Source organism: Lissotriton vulgaris, chromosome 10, assembly GCF_964263255.1.
Source record: "Lissotriton vulgaris chromosome 10, aLisVul1.2, whole genome shotgun sequence".
In the NCBI taxonomy this organism is placed as follows: Eukaryota; Metazoa; Chordata; class Amphibia; order Caudata; family Salamandridae; genus Lissotriton; species Lissotriton vulgaris.
Window position 1 is genome coordinate 13,342,456 of NC_141698.1, and position 17,494 is coordinate 13,359,949.

At 49.0% G+C, this 17,494-nt stretch overlaps 1 protein-coding gene across 1 annotated transcript in view; it reads right to left on the minus strand.

The window, feature by feature from the left end:
• Nucleotides 1-17,494, minus strand: part of PNCK (pregnancy up-regulated nonubiquitous CaM kinase) — a 156,760-nt gene that overhangs the window by 34,323 nt on the left and 104,943 nt on the right. Inside the window, exons 5-9 of the mRNA XM_086940215.1 lie at nt 16,085-16,159; nt 10,973-11,111; nt 3,800-3,923; nt 839-914; nt 591-703 (exon numbers count right to left, since the gene is read on the minus strand). Coding sequence (XP_086796341.1) covers nt 591-703; nt 839-914; nt 3,800-3,923; nt 10,973-11,111; nt 16,085-16,159 — 527 coding nt within the window. The remainder of the gene's footprint in view (nt 1-590; nt 704-838; nt 915-3,799; nt 3,924-10,972; nt 11,112-16,084; nt 16,160-17,494) is intronic.

Genomic DNA, 17,494 nt, shown 5'->3' on the forward strand with positions numbered 1-17,494 from the left:
AATGCCAGAGGAAGAGTAACTTCAGCAAAGGCCCAGCTAAGTAGAAATTTGAGCAACGTGGCTGGCGCTGAGCGCAGAACGAGCACAGACGGGCTTACCTGAGGCATGCTGACTACGCACGTCCACGCACTGGTCCCACCTATGCCCTCACCCCATGTGACAACTAGGCCGCAACTACCAAAAATGGCGGCCCTAAGCAGCCCAAGCTGCAAGTATTGACCCAAACGCACTAGGCACGGCATTCTCAGGGTGCCAGGTGAGCCGTGAAAAGACAAGGCTCAGCATATTGAAAACAGTCATGGAAGTGTTATACAAAGCAGCCACACAATGAAATAAAGTCCTCCCCAGTAAAAACAGAATCAACAGACCAACGAGAAGCAGGGTCATTTGCTTGACCCCCTTGTTTCTAATCTTGTAGGAGGTGGACAACAGAAAAAAACATTTAGCTCACCCACACACAATTTTAATATAGGTCTGACAGTGCAGACAACGCAGAAGTATCCGGCAATCAAATGACCTGGGTTATTTCAAGACTTGGCCTCAGTTACCTCATAGAACCTGAAAACTGCCCCGGAATGGGATGTACTTACCAGACTCAGAGATGTCGTCCCAGTAGGGCGAGTCAAATTCATATTCTGCCTTCAGGATCTGGTTAAAGAGCTCTGAATCGTTCTCGTCGTAGAACGGCGGGTAACCGCAGAGCCTGCAAGGCGACCAAGAGTTAAAAGGGTGATGAGGGTGTGCACCATGCCAGATTGTGAAGACACAACCCCAAAAACTGACTAGCATTACAAACTCCCTGAAAATTGATCACACAGCGCAGTGGTGAGATACCCACAGAATGTAAGAGATGACGCCCAGTGCCCAGACATCCACAGCTTTACCGTAGGCCTTCTGTTCCAGGAGCTCAGGAGCTGAAAGAGGAAGAGATTGACACATGATGAAAGAGCAGGGCATGAAGGGCTGGGGAGCAGGGAGCAAGGAGGGAGAGACAAAGGGGTTTATAAGACATTATCTGCATGATCTTACAACACCACAGGGCCTCTTCTCAATTATTGAATTTATCCAACTCTTCTGACATGTCACTCATGCCACATAAAGGCTGCTCCTAAATGCATATATACAAAGGAGGGTGACGGGTTACAAAACATCATTTGTTTACTTAGCATCTGTACCTCATACCTTGTTATGTCTTATCATAAGCATAGTTTTAACTCCTAGATATATATACATTACTTCATTATCCTGTGGCTCGAGGGTACCAGCTTTAGAAATAGCAGCATGTGTATTTACACAAAGCTCTGGATTCTGCAAATTCATGCCACTGGTGGTGAACTGGTGACTGGTCACAGGTGTTCACTATTTCATAAAGTGTGTATGACAAAGCAGGTGAAGATGGAGGGATTTCTGCAGCTTGGGGCTTTGCAGAAAGAAGATTCTGTCACCCGCACATTCATGCTTCATGGGGAGATCCTTTTGGGTACCTGTCCAAGGCACTCAAGCTTCAGTTGTACAATTGATGGGGTCAAGCAAGGTCCTAATTCCACCATCAATCAGTTTCCTGTTGTGCGTCAGCACCCAGGATGTCTGGGACATACCATTAAGTGCCTGAAATTTCACCTGATGCTCATAGTTCATTTTCAAGGTGCCTTAGCTTACAGCATATAACAACGCTGGTCACATTTGGAAGAAACCTTCTGCAGTAGTCAAGTAGACCCAGATATGATGTGTATTGTATTACATTTATTTTTGTGGTTACCTAGGCCCGGATCTCGTCTTGTCTTTGACAGATATATATGAAAACAATTTTAGCATGAGCCGAAAAGTTGTATATTTTGAGAAAAGTGCATTCAAAATGTGATGCATATATTGTAGTTTATCTTGGAATTTGCCCTAAAATGTTTCAGATCGTGGACATGTCATCTAAGAAATACTGGGCAGGAGGAAGGCTAAATAATACTGAACCCATTGTGCGCAGCCATGGTGCATTTGGCGACCTAGTCCTGTGGCATTGGTATATCCCTTCCTAAAAATTCATCAGCAGTAGAGGTCGCTTATCAGAATTTACCACCAGCTGCATAGTTAATTCAGGTCAGTCTTAGAGAATGTCTTTCCATTGATAAAGATAAAAGCAATCTTTCCACCCTCACCAAGGAGTACTGATTGGTCTTTGCTGGATGTCTACATTCATTCCAAAATTGGCCCACACTCTATTGTACCCCAATTTTGTTTTTGCAACTACTATAGGTGAGGTCATATCAGTTAGGCCCGCCTTTAAGATGATCTTTAAATCGCTGTAATTTGGCCACAACTCTGTCATATAGCTAATTCTAACTGAGTTTCACAATTTCTTCTTTCTGCAGTCTGGGTAAACATATTTGCTAACTTTCTCTTTAGTTGCGACACCCACAGGTTGGGTGTTTGCCTTTGTCTGCACAGCAGGACGTCCTCTATGTCAATTCTACAAGGTCAAATTCAAATACTATGTAAGAGTGGTGGGCCCCCTATTCTACCATTTCCGTTTTTCCATGCTGCTCTTTTCTTGATATTATACTTCAATCCAAACACATTTTAGAGCCTAATGAAACAGCCAGTGTGGGTGATTAAAAAGATCACAGTCACTGAAATGATAATTTTCAGATTACCCTTTATAAACCATTGCAGTCTTCCTACTGATAATGTCAACTCTGTGAACACACCTACAATACCTATTGTTTTTGGTGAACTTCACGTATGACCACTTACTACGGTCTGAAGGAAAACAAATGGTAGAACAGCTGCATGTCATGTGATTTTGGTAGCCCACTCCATGTCCTCATTGTCTGCATAGTTTATGGATGAGTGGTCTCCATCCTTTGTGACCCCTCACTGGACACCCAATCCATGGCTACAACTCTTCATGATCCATCTGGGTGTGTGAATGAACCACATTTTAAACTTGTGCTTGCAGATTTATGTTCTGTGGTAAGTGGGATATTGACCCTGTTACCCCTGTTTGCTGAGGTGAAACATTGTGGTTGTTTTGTTCATTTGAATCTGCATTGTTTTTCCCTTAAGATGTTTCGGGAAGGCCCGCAGTGCCAACAAAACTGCCTTGAACGCCACTATGTTTATGGATTTTTACTGCCTCTTCCAGGTTTCACAGGCCCATGATTATTATTAAGTTTCCTCATGTGAGTCCTCCACCCGTTGTGGTATGCGTCTGTAGTGATGGCCACTGAGGGACGCGGATGCTTGAAAGGCCTGCCCAATCTTTTTTGAGCGCCTTCACCGTATCGCTCTCAGGGCCTTCTCTGTGACGACCACTAGACCTTCCCAACTCCTAGTTGACTGCGATGGATTAGGATCCTGCCCCAGCACACACCTGGCTCTGTCACCCCATTTAGAGATGGGGAGATCTCTGGTGGGCTCCTGCGGAGGGTTACACTCAGGCCCCTTAGGAGTCCCACAGCAGTGTCCTGTACCCTGAAAGTGCTAAAAACATAAAATACTGCTTCCCTTCAAACTGGGGCTTCCACAGGACAAGGGATGGAGCTTGTTATCAATATTATGTTACGGATTTATGGTCACTTTGAGAGGTAGTCTTTGGATCTGAAAAAAAATATACAAGTTGTTAAGTCAATGTTTTAGCGCTGCAGTGTCATGTCATGTAACCTTCTCAGCGCTATGGTAATGCCTGTCTGTAGTACTCTTGCCACCAGAGGTCCCACATTCAGAGACCTTTCTTCTCTTGCTTCCCCAAGATGCCCCTGGTCCCACCCTGGCGTGCACCAGGGCACACAGCGCCACAACAACTTACCCACATAGCCTGGGGTCCCACAGGCCGTGGCCATCACCCCGCCATCTTCAAACTTGGAGAGGCCAAAGTCACTGATCATGATTTTGGAGTCCTCGAAAGGGGTGGCGTAGAGGAGGTTCTCTGGCTGTGGGATGACAAGAAGGGGGAGGCTTAAAATGAGCATTACTTATCCCGCACACCTCACTTTTTAAACAGCACTTACAACCTTGAGGCTTCGTAACACTATAAAAGACTGTGTCCGTTGCTCGACTCCTTGTCCTTATTGGTGTCGAAAGGATGAAGGGGAATTACATTTTTTAAGAAATAACTGAAATTAACCAAAATTAACTGAAGTCAGCTCTGTCATTATAGGAACTTGGGACCTTCGCGTTGTGCACACATTTCTGCAACAGCCAGCCACCTAAGCAGTCTAACTGACTGATGCTGCACTAAATTCGATTTTGATTGGATACTGAAAACAGCCAATAAAGAATGAAAATGTTACAGGAACAATACAACGAGGCAGATAAGGGAAGGAAGGAAAGATTGTTTTGATTCAGAATGTTTGGGAGGGTCGCAGCTATGTCAGTGGGAGGCATGAAGGCATTTAGCGTTCAAAGGAAATTCCACTGACCGAGCTTGCAGTTCCCCTTGCCCATTCAGTTTGTGGCATCACTGCTGGGTTTATGATGATAGTGCCTCAAAACCACCCTCAGAAACCTTTGACCGGTGGCCCATACACCACAGGAATGCTGGTTCACAGGAGCATCAGCCTCGCCCTATTTCGTGCAGGGTAACCTCAATAGGGTAAGTGTTGGACTTGACCCTTTTTGCAGGGTCATCCCAGAACTTTTTGCCTTCCTCCTGTTTTTTTTCTGACCTGTTGTTGGTGGTTTTATGACTCTGATCACTTTATCACTGCTGATCGGTGCTAAAGTGCATGTGCTCTCTGTTATAAACTTGGTAAGATTGATTTACACCTGTTTGGCATATTTAATTTACCTGTAAGTCACTTGTACAGTGGTATCTCATATACCCAGGGTCTGTAAATGAAATGCTACTGGTGGGCTTGCGATGCTGCTTGCGCCACCCACCTAAGTAGCCTTTCAAACCTGTCTCAGGCCTCTGCCGCTACAGGGCCTGCACACACAGTTTACTGCTGCTGCGACGTGCCATATTAAATGGTTGCCACGTCTGCCAACATCCCCTTTTACTACATATCAGTCACCCCTAAGGTAGGCCCTAACTAGCTCTATGGGCAGGGTGCCGTGTAGGTAAAAGGTAGGACATGTGCCTTAACTGTGTGGAATGTTGTGGTAGTGACCAACAGCCTATTTGGTTTCTCACTGCTTTCAGGCTGCTCTCTAATAGGTTTTCATTGGGGATAACCTGATATGTGCTTTAGTGGCAATTCCGGACATAAGAGGGGTAGCGCAACCATGTCTGGTATGTTTGGAATAGTTGTGATAAATCCTGCTTATTGGTGAACGCGGATTTATTATTACTATTTTAGAAATGCCACTTTTAGAAGTGGGTATTTCTTTGTGCTGATGTGTCTGTGTGCCTGCCTGATGTTTATTGACCGCCTGGTTCTGAATGACAGGAGAGAGGGGATGTGCATTCACTCCAGCCAGTACCTGAGGGGGTTGAGGTGTGTCCTGCCCTTCCTGGGTGACTCAGTGCAAGGCTGAATAGACCTTGGCTGAATTCAGAGTAGTGGGAGGAGTTTCCCTTGCACCTGAATAGGCCCGGTCTGCATTTGGAGTGGTGGGAGGAGTAGCGCCTGCGCCTGGATAGGGCTGTGCCTGCCTTGCACAATGATGGCTCCACCCGCCTGTGGTGTCTGGGGCCAAGGCTGACCGTGTGAATGGGGGGGTTGTTGTGCACTTGTAAATGTGTTTTACAGTGCCCCCCAGAACAAAGACACTAGGACTATAAGTAAAGGGACTGTGACACCGTGTAAAGAAGAAGAAGACATGGGGTGGACTAGTACCCGGAAGGCTGCTGGACTGCCAGGAGGAACTGCCTGGGGACTTGATTATTCCGGGGTGCTGACCTGATGCCTGTTGGCTGTAATAAGGACTGCCACTTTGCACACAGGACCCTTGTGCTAGTCTGTCTGCCTGCACCGTTCTGGGGGCCCCAGTGCTCTCCCAAGGGTGCTGCTATGCCCCTGGTCTTTGAAACCCCGACCGCTTTAATTTCTTTGGGCTCTTGGCTCAGAAACCTACGTGGGGCGCGCTGCGCCCTGTGTATTTGAGCCCCAGGTGTGGGCTCATGCTACTGTAAAGCACCTGGTGAGCATTACCTCCGCGAAGTGTGTGTGAGGAGCAGCTACCTCTTTGGAATTCTAGGCCCGCTGCTGATTTGTCGGCAAGAGTGTGAGGATAAGCCGCAGCATAGCACCAGCAGGTCACTGCAGCGACGAGGGAGCCACGAAGGAGTCTGGTCCCGCCCCCGGGGTTGCCAGGGCGACCTTTGAGTCAGCCAAAGTTCATGCGCCAACCACTGGACTGCGCATCACTGCGAAGAGACGGCAACAGAGAGACCCTGCAAACCAGTGTGGGGAGTCGCCTGGAGTTACTCCAATGAACCATGCCAGCGAGGGTATACTCCGGACATTCCTCCTTGGTGGACCGGGCGGCTGAGGTCCTCTTGGCTGTTTTCCTTGGTTGGCTAGACCTGCAGGGGGGACCCAGGAAGGTCTCCCTGCTGCCCATTGCCGCTTGGGTGTCCCTATCCCAAGGGCAGAAAAGAGCAGGCCGGTCTGTTGCCTGCCAGCCGGATTAGATGGGCCCCGCAGGCAAGAGCAGGGAAAGTGGCATGAGTGCTTCCCTGAGCGGGAAACTGTGTCTCACCACAGCGCCTGGGGTCCGCACTCAGGAAGAATACTGCGACTGCTTCACCTAGAGTGAAGCCATGTGTGCCTACTCGGTGGCGTGAGTCATGCACAACGTTGCATGCTTTGGGAGCACCAAGAGGTGTTCACAATACGTGACGAGGGGCATCGTGACCTCTGCAGTGTGGTGATAAGGGCCCAGTGGCCCCGGGCACTTAGGAGATGGTGGCTTAATGTGTTTACAAATGACAAGGTGATGTCCTCATCCCATGTTGATAACATGTGCAATCCTACCAGTAATGTTAGGCCTCAAGTTTTCAGTGTGGTGTTCACTTATGAGTATTCACTCGAGTGCACTAACTGGGTGATTTATGGCAATTGTGCACTTGGCAAAAGTGATGTTATGACAAAGTGCCTGGTGGCACAGAGATGTATGTGATTATGGTGTAATGTGTGTTATGTGTAATATAAAGGTTATTTTGATACAACCTTGTGTGGAGTTTCATTTATGGTGTGCCTGGTGTGTCACTGGGTCACTGGTGTGTGTCTGTGATCAAATGGTCAGTTTTGTATCTGAAACTAGCCTGCCAGGGACAGTGATATTTAGTGTGCAGAGAGACCCCCCCCCCCCCGCCCCCCGAAATATGGGATGTGGGAGGGGCCGGGGGGGGGGCATTGAGTAGTTTCCGCCATGTCGGCGAAGCCACTTTGGATATAAAATAAACGCCCCGTGTGATGTTCGAAGATGAGTTTCAGTTCCCCCTCTGATCCTTGAATTTCACTTGGCTCCCCAAACATTCTAACAGACCAAATACTCGCGTTTTTTAAGATAAAATAGGCTTTATTTAGCGGCCTTTCCATCAATCTATGTCATTGGGGAAAATGTAGTCCCCAACTTTTTTTTCCAAACCTCCCTCTTTCGTGTATGCCGTCCACTCCTCTCACAACCTCTCCCCACTCATGAACTCTCACTTCCTCGCGGGAATTAAAGGGCGCGTGACACGGCCTGCACTGAACTGACACTTCCTTTGGTATCACAAGGAGCCTGTGAATGAGCTGCAGCAGCTTTCCCACACAACAGCAGTATTCAAAGAGCACCGCTAGAGGGCGCTGTCGGCCCATGGTATGCGGGATGTTTGTGACAACGCTGCCGTCATCTTGTTGGCGCCACCTGCTCGGGCAGATATTGTGTTCACAGCCATAGGAGGGGGGCAGGAACAATGTGTGTGTGTGTGTGTGTGAGGGGGCGGGGGCTTCAGGCAGTATTACATTTACATTTTTCAAAAACACAATGTGGACAGTGGACCACTTTTACCACCCTACAAGCACCAATCCAACTATTTCCAATATTTGCATTTAAATTGTTTTTCAAAATCGTGTGCAATATTCAGAATACTCCCTGTCCAGAGAGTATAACCCAGCAGCTTTGGGTAAACACGAGATTTGCAACAAGTTCCGAAATGCACCACTTTGACAGTCAAAATTACACCATATGTCGGTGAAAAAGTCTATATTTGAAAGAAGATAATCCAAATAAAGGAGCGCTGAGTCCAAAATTTACAAGCAAGTGTTCAGGATTCTTTTAATTATCAGATCGAAATGCCAGCCAACGCGTTTCGTTCCTTCAAAGGGAACTTCTTCAGGGCAGTATCGATTGGGACCCCCACAGGTAACTACCTGAATGTGACTACATCGCCAGAGTCGATTAGGGATTTCCAAATTGGAACAAGTGACAGTGAATAATACGAACTTTCAAAATATTTAAAGGTATAATTCAGCAAGAAACTTTACAGCTCATTGATACTAATGATGAAGAAATGAAAAATAAGAAACAATAGAGATAATTGAAATATCTGCAGGAAGGCTTTCACAAGGTGTATTCCTTTTGGAAGATATAAGGCAACTATCTTTCTGAAATTGATATCTGGTGACCCTACCTACTCGTCGACATTCAGACATAGGATATATATAACTATGGTTAATCTTTGATCTCGGCTCAGGAAATCCCCATACTTGTCATCTATCATTACTGCCCTGAAGAAGTTCCCTTTGAAGGAACGAAACGCGTTGGCTGGCATTTCGATCTGAAAATTAAAAGAATCCTGAACACTTGCTTGTAAATTTTGGACTCAGCGCTCCTTTATTTGGATTATCTTCTTTCAAATATAGACTTTTTCACCGACATATGGTGTAATTTTGACTGTCAAAGTATTACATTTACAGACAGAACATGCTCTGTTGAAATTCCCACTCTAGCCCCTCCTCATTTATGGGAATTTGGCGTGGGGCAGCAATTTGCAGCGCTGCCCGATGCCAAAGTGAGAGGGCAGGGATGCATCAATATATCCAATATGGTGCGTTCCTGTCCTTTCCCCTGCGCTGGCGCACTTTCGGCAGCCTAGCGCCAACGCTGGCGCCCTAGCACCCTAGTCGGCAGGAGTGTTTTTGTGCAGGATGGGGCACTCAACTGCACAAAACAATCCAGAAAGGTGTTTTTCTACACCAATGGAGGAATAAACAAGGAGAAATAAAATTCTTTCTCCTTGTTTTGCCTCACTTTGGGAGAACAGCAAAACACACAAGGTGATGGACGGAATGTTGCACATTGGCAAAACATTCACCCCCAGTCAACTGATCTGGGTTGAATCCATCACCGTTCTTTAGCTCACTCTGCCACCCCAGTTCAGACATGGCCATATGCAAATCAGCCTTGACCCTGTGCCTCATGGGAACAGTCCAGCCCGAACTGCCAAGCCATGTCTTCCCTGGACCGGAACAAGCTTCCGAGGACCGGTTTCTGGCATTTCAGCCGTCTTCAGCCCGGCTTGCTTGAATCCCTCGGCAAAGTGAGCAAGGGACTCACGTCTGAGCATACCCTGCCACACTTATGGCGGCCAAAAGCGGTACAAAAGGGGGTGGTGATGGACGGAGCATCTGAATCAATCAAACACTCACACCCAGTCAAAAGATTTGGGTTTAATCCATCACCGTTCTTTAGCCCACTCTGCCACCCCAGTTCAGACATGGCTATATGCAAATCAGTCTGACCCTGTGCCTCATGGGAACAGTCCAGCCCGAACTGCCAAGCCATGTCTTCCCTGGACCGGAAACAAGCTTCCGAGGACCGGTTTCTGGCATTCCACCCTTCATCAGCCAGGATAGCTTGACTCCAGTGGCGTGGAGAGCCTGGGACTCACGTCTAAGCATTCCCATCCCACTCGGGGTGAACAGCAAAACACACAAGATAATGGACGGAATGTTGCACATTGGCAAAACATTCACCCCCAGTCACAGATCTGTCCATCAATTGTTATTTTTGCATTTGTCACCTCAGGAGGCGTAAGACTATGGAGGAGCAAGGCGTTCATAAATGCGCCCCTACGTTTTCACAGAAATACAGATTTACTGATAAACGTAAACAGCGCATGTGACACCCACTCTAGTGGGACCCGCCCCTCTGCTTCGCAGGTCGCTCATTCTTTATGATGTGTCATTTTTAAGGACTGAAGAGAGTGCCAGGAGTGTAGAGTTCACTCCATAACCAACCTTGGACCCCAGATTGGTAGAAGTTCTGGAACCAGTTCTACTCAAAATCAGATAATAATTCTGGAGACTCAGCTGCTCTGGTAGAAAAGTTGCCTCTTACCACTGCTAGTCAACCTCCAGCTGCAGCTGGTCTCTGGAAGTAACTGGCAGAGGAGGTACCATTGCTGGCACCAATCTGGTCTGTCACTTTGGGTCAGAGGTGGACTGTCCTACACTGAGGAAAGGCAGACTAACCTTTAGAGGGCCGAGGCGGGTTGTCCCCCAGGAGCACAAAGAAACTGCATTCTGAGGGTAAGGACAAAGTGGCCTATAGGGGACCGGTATAGACTGTCCTGACTGGTGCAGGGTGCAACGGTTGGACTGGCCTTTAGCAAGGTCCAGTTACAGAAGGTCCACAAGGGTAGGCCTGGGCAGTGAACTTTGCTCCGTTCGCGGAGTTTTCTGCACTTTGCATTCAGTGAAGCTCGCGGAGTGCAGAAAACGCCGCTTCGCGATGTGCAGCAGAGTTTTTTCCCCGCTCGTGATCGCGAATGGTAAGTTTGCGATTGCGAGCTGCCGCTTGGGTCGAATTTCTACCCGAGAGGCAGAAATACCAGCAAAACTGCACTTCGCACTGCACTCCGCCACGCGCAGAACTTTGCAGAGCTTTTTTGTAACTGTGCGGAGTTCCGCATAGCCAAACTCTGTGAACTACGCCCAGGGTTACACAAGGGGCAGTGAATATAAGGTCAACAATATGTTTCTGTTTATGATTCTGTGTCTAGTGAATTCACAATGATTTTGAGGTGACTGACTTTCAAAGCACCAACCTTCAGATCTCTGTGTACGATACCCATGTTGTGCAGGTAGAGCACTGCGTCCAGCACCTGCTGGATGAGCTGGCTCGCGTCCTTCTCCGTATAGTAGCCGCGCTCAATGATCCGGTCGAAGAGCTCCCCTCCCGTCACCCTGTAGAGAGAGGGGTACATCAGGGTATCAATGACATCATCTATCAAGTACCCCAGAACCTCCCAAGCACGGTCAGACCGAGATCCCCGCACTATCTCACTCACGCTTTCACGAGACCTCTCCACCTCTCATCTTCAGGAAATAGGGGTACCTCCACCAGCACTGTCAAAAGTGACTCAGAACTCTCACTTACACCTTTATCTCCAACGTGTCTCACTCACTCTCGCGGCAGAGTGCTTTAGACACTATCTCACTCGCACTCCCTCCAGAGTGCATCAGACACTATCTCACTCACTCTCTCTTCAAAGTGCATCAAATACTATCTCACTCACACTCCGCAGAGACTGTAATACACTATCTCACTCGCACTCCCTCCAGAGTGCATCAGATACTATCTCACTCACTCTCTCTTCAAAGTGCATCAGATACTATCTCACTCACTCTCTCTTCAAAGTGCATCAAATACTATCTCACTCACACTCCGCAGAGACTGTAATACACTATCTCACTCGCACTCCCTCCAGAGTGCATCAGATACTATCTCACTCACTCTCTCTTCAAAGTGCATCAGATACTATCTCACTCACTCTCTCTTCAAAGTGCATCAAATACTATCTCACTCACACTCCGCAGAGACTGTAATACACTATCTCACTCGCACTCCCTCCAGAGTGCATCAGATACTATCTCACTCACTCTCTCTTCAAAGTGCATCAGATACTATCTCACTCACTCTCTCTTCAAAGTGCATCAAATACTATCTCACTCACATTCCCTCCAGAGTGCCTCATACAGTATTTCACTCATGCTCTCTCCAGAGTGCCTCATGCATGATTTCACTCGCTCTCTCTCCAGGGTGCATCAGATATTATCTCACTCACACCATTGTCTTATACATTATTGCACTCACTCTCTCTCCAGAGTGCATCAGATACTGTCTCACACTCCCTCCAGAGTGCCTCATAGAGTATTTCACTCATGCTCTCTCCAGAGTGCCTCATGCATGATTTCACTCGCTCTCTCTCCAGGGTGCATCAGATATTATCTCACTCACACCATTGTCTTATACATTATTGCACTCACTCTCTCTCCAGAGTGCATCAGATACTGTCTCACACTCCCTCCAGAGTGCCTCATAGAGTATTTCACTCATGCTCTCTCCAGAGTGCCTCATGCATGATTTCACTCGCTCTCTCTCCAGGGTGCATCAGATATTATCTCACTCACACCATTGTCTTATACATTATTGCACTCACTCTCTCTCCAGAGTGCATCAGATACTGTCTCACACTCCCTCCAGAGTGCCTCATAGAGTATTTCACTCATGCTCTCTCCAGAATGCCTCATGCATGATTTCACTCGCACTCCCTCCAGAGTGCATCAGATACTATCTCACTCACTCTCTCTTCAAAGTGCCTCAGATACGATCTCACTCACACTCCCTCCAGAGTGCCTGGGACACTATCTCACTCAAGCCCTGTTCAAACTTCCACAAGCAATGACATCCACACCAGCACACTCACTCACACACCCATCATTACACCAACCATGATATATTTGTCACCCTCCCTGAGCTCTCAAATGAGGTTTTGTTTACACTTCTATCATTACACCCAAATGAGTATTTTGCACTTTTGTAAACAAGCACTGAAAGGTGCATTACACAATCCTAAACATACACATGCTGCACTAATATAGCAATATGTAGGTCAGTACGATACACTGTCATGATACACACATGAATGTGCTACACTTTTAGAGCCATGCACAGGAGGGTGTGCTACACCTCTACAGGTTTCGAAGTGTACGTTTGTCACATTTCTAGAGCAATGCAGCAGTGGTCGTGTTACACCTCTACAGGTTTCGAAGTGTACGTTTGTCACATTTCTAAAGCAATGCAGCAGTGGTCGTGTCACACCTCTACAGGTTTCAACGTGTAAGATTGTTACACTTCTAGAGCCATGCAGCGGTGTGCGTGTTACACCTCTAAAGGTTTCCACATGTAAGTGTGCTGCACTTCTACAGCCGTGCAGCGGTGGGCATGTCACACCTCTACAGGTTTCGAAGTGTACGTTTGTCACATTTCTAAAGCAATGCAGCAGTGGTCGTGTTACACCTCTACAGGTTTCGAAGTGTACGTTTGTCACATTTCTAAAGCAATGCAGCAGTGGTCGTGTTACACCTCTACAGGTTTCGAAGTGTACGTTTGTCACATTTCTAGAGCAATGCAGCAGTGGTCGTGTCACACCTCTACAGGTTTCGAAGTGTACGTTTGTCACATTTCTAGAGCAATGCAGCAGTGGTCGTGTTACACCTCTACAGGTTTCGAAGTGTACATTTGTCACATTTCTAAAGCAATGCAGCAGTGGTCGTGTCACACCTCTACAGGTTTCAATGTGTAACATTGTTACACTTCTAGAGCCATGCAGCGGTGTGCGTGTTACACCTCTAAAGGTTTCCACATGTAAGTGGGTTTCGAAGTGTACGTTTGTCACATTTCTAGAGCAATGCAGTAGTGGTCGTGTTACACCTCTACAGGTTTCGAAGTGTACGTTTGTCACATTTCTAGAGCAATGCAGCAGTGGTCGTGTTACACCTCTACAGGTTTCAAAGTGTACGTTTGTCACATTTCTAAAGCAATGCAGCAGTGGTCGTGTCACACCTCTACAGGTTTCAACCTGTAAGATTGTTACACTTCTAGAGCCATGCAGCGGTGTGCGTGTTACACCTCTAAAGGTTTCCACATGTAAGTGTGCTGCACTTCTACAGCCGTGCAGCGGTGGGCATGTCACACCTCTACAGGTTTCAACGTGTACGTTTGTTACACTTCTAGAGCCATGCAGCGGAGGGCGCATTACACCTCTACAGGTTCCCACATGTAAGGGTGTTGCACTTCTAGAGCCATGCAGCGCTGGTCGCATTACACCTCTACAGGATTCCACATGTAAGTCTGTGAAACTTCTATGGTCATGCAGCGGTGGGCGTGTTACACCTCTACGGGTTTCTACAAGTTGTGTGTTACACTTCTACTGCTGTTCACAAGTCGGTGTGTTATTCTTCTATAGCAATGCACAAATGTGGGTATTACACTGCTATATGACTACACATAAAGGTGTGTTTCACATCTACAATCATACACAGATGGGTGTATTACACTTCCATATTAAGAGCAAATGTTACACTTATATATCCATGTACAGGTGTGTGTGACACTTCTATAGCGATACACACCTGACAGATGTGAGACTGCTGCACTTCTACAGACATGTGTCGGTGACTGTGACCGTTTTATGTGTAGTTTTGCACATGTGAGAGCATTACAGTGCATGCAGCACACCCAGGAGAGTGTGTTACACACCCACCACCATAGACACTATTACAACATACACAGTTGGCTCTGTCACGCCCTCGTATTCATGCAAGATGCTGCATCCTCCTCAACGTTCGCTCCTGACACAGACATGCAGTGGAAATCTGGGACCTCCTCAACACCCTCTCACCTGGCATCGCCTTCCTTACAGAGACCTGGAACAACGCCAGCTCTGCTCCCGACATCACAATCACTATCCCCAACGGTTACAAGATCCAGAGGAAAGAAAGCCCCAATCAACCTGGAGGCGGACTCGCCATCGCACACAAAAACTCCCTCAGACTCACAACGACCAGCTTCAACGAAGCCTGCCCCCATGGAACACCTCCACTTCCAGATCCAGACCAACCACAGACCGACTCTACACGGAACCCTCGCCTACAGATCTCCCAGACCCGCAACTTTTGCCAGTACCATCACAGACCTCATCGCACACCAAGCCCTCGCCTCCACAGACTACGCACTGCTTGGAGACCTGAATTTTCACCTCAACAACCTTAGAGACCCCAACTCCACCACCCTCCTAGACAACCTCGCCAACATTGGACTGCAGCAGCTCGTCACCGCCCCCACCCACTAGGCAGGACACAACCATGACCCCATCTTCACAGGAGGAAACAACATCTGCTTCAGCAACACCACGCAACCCCTCTGGACGGACCACCTCTGAGTCCACTTCTCCCTCTCAAAACCCACCGCACACAAGCCTACAGCATGCTCCCATGCAGAAACTGGAGCAAGACCACCAAAGAGCACCTCAACTCCGCCCTCAGCAGCACTCCTCCTCCCACCACAACCAATGCCAAATCTGCAGCCAACCAACTCCACAGATGGCGCACCAACTGCGCAAGCACGCTCGCCCCCCTCCAGAACTCCGACAGACAACACACATCGAAGGCCTCCTGGTTCCGAGAATCCAAGCACATGTGCCAACGACTGGAGAAAGCATAGAGGAACAGCTAAACTTCGAAAGCACGCACCACCTACAAGACAGCCATGACAGAACACCACCACCTCATCAGGTCCACGAAGAGGAACTTCATCCCGGACAAAATCCAATCCAACTCCCACAGCTCCAAGGAACTCTTCAGCATCATACAAGAATTCACCAAACCCCGCAGTGAAACCTCGGACGTCCCTTCCTCCCAGGATCTCTGCGACAAACTCGGCTCCTTCTTCCATCACAAGATCAAGAGTCTTTACGACAACTTAAACTAACAGAACTAAGACACAGACACCACCCCAGCCACCAGCAACGTCACCCAGCCGGCCATCACTACCTGGAACCCGGTCACCACAGAAGACACCGCAAAGACCATGAGGAGCATTAACTCAGGAGCCCCCACTGACCCCTGCCAGCAACACATCCTCTACAGAGCTGCCTCTTCCATAGCACCTGAACTACGATGTATGATCAACTGCTCCCTCGAAACTGGTGGTTGCCAATGGCTTTGCACGCTGGAGCTTCTGAGCCCAGACTTAGAACATTGAAAGGAACCAGGGGGCCCAGAATCAGACACGCCCTTAGATGGAAGGACCGGATTGGCTGATGGCGTCGCACAGGTCACGGGGTCACCCGAAAGCTCAGCGAGGTCATACTTACAGCTCCATGGACAGGTAGAGGTGGGTGGGGCTCTCGTGGATGTCCTCCAAGGCCACGATGTTTTTGTGTTTTATTCTAAAAAGTGAGGAAACGAGAAACACAAGGGTGAAAGAGAAGCGGCGCGAGAGCACAGTGCACATGTCTCAACAGTGACCTCTGAACCCCACTTCCGAGCTCCTGCGCTGCCCCCCTCAGGTGGGGGTGACTGCCCCCCCCCCCCCCCCCCCCCCCCCCCTGCTCTTTTGTGCTTTGCACTTTGGTACCTCAGGTCCGGCTTTCATTCCAGGGATCGTAAAGCGCCGTCACCAGGCCTCGGGAGCTGCCCACGTCTACTCAGGGTCCACGCATGCGAGTGGGAGGGTGTCCCCACAGATGCACTGGGCGGGCGCCCCCAGCCCCCGCCAGTGTGTGGCAAAGGGCATCTGTGCCAGCTTCGAAGGAATCACACTCCACCAGAAGGAGAAAAGTCTCCCGTGGCAGCCTGGGGGGTCGCCCCGCTCACCATCTCTGCAGTGCCAAAACCTACCCCCTTGAAGCCCCTGGCAGCCGTGCCAGGGGGGCCCCGCACCCCGCAGACGCGGTGCCACAAGCCCACCTCCTGGAGCGCAGGGCCTGCTCCGCGTCAGAGCCACAACGTGCGGTCCCTGGCGCTGATGACGCACGGAGAGTGCCCCCCTTTAAATCACCACCTTCCCGCTGCAGATGGCTGTGGAAAGAAGGCCACAGGGGGGGGGGGGGGGGGCGTTCACAATACAGATGTCTGTGGAAAGAGGGCCATCCGTGGAGAGGGGGGGGGGGGCGCGTTCACAATACACCTGGCTGTGAGCTTTGGAAAGGAGGCCATTGCTGGGGTGGTGGTGGTGGTGGGGGGGGGGTCGTTTGGAGGTGTAGGGGGCGCTGCTGCTTCCTTCTTGGGAGGTGGCAGGGAAGCAGAGATGGGCACGCCCGCCCTGCGGACACGTGCGCTGAGGGGCAGGGGGGGCAGAGGGCGCTGGGGGGCAGGAGGGGGCAGAGGGCGATGCATAGAGTGTGTGGGGTCACCTTTAGTTGGAGTGCGTGGCAGGGCTTTAAGTGGGCCGGGTCTGAGTTGGAGTCAAGCTATCCTTGCTGATGAGGGCTGAAAGCCCAAAACTGGTCCTAGGATGCTCGTTTCAGGTCCAGGGAAGGCATGGCTTAGCAGTTCGGGCTGGACTGCTCTCATGAGGCACAGGGTCAAGATTGATTTGCATATGGCCATGTCTGAACTGGGGTAGTGTGGAGTGAAAACAATGATGGATTTAGGCCCAGATCTCTGTACTGGGGTGAATGTATGACATTGTTCTGCAGTCTGTCCATCAACTGTACTTGTTGTATTTGTCACCCTGGCGCGCCACCAGCTCTAAAAAGCCGGCGGTCCTAGGATGCTCGTTT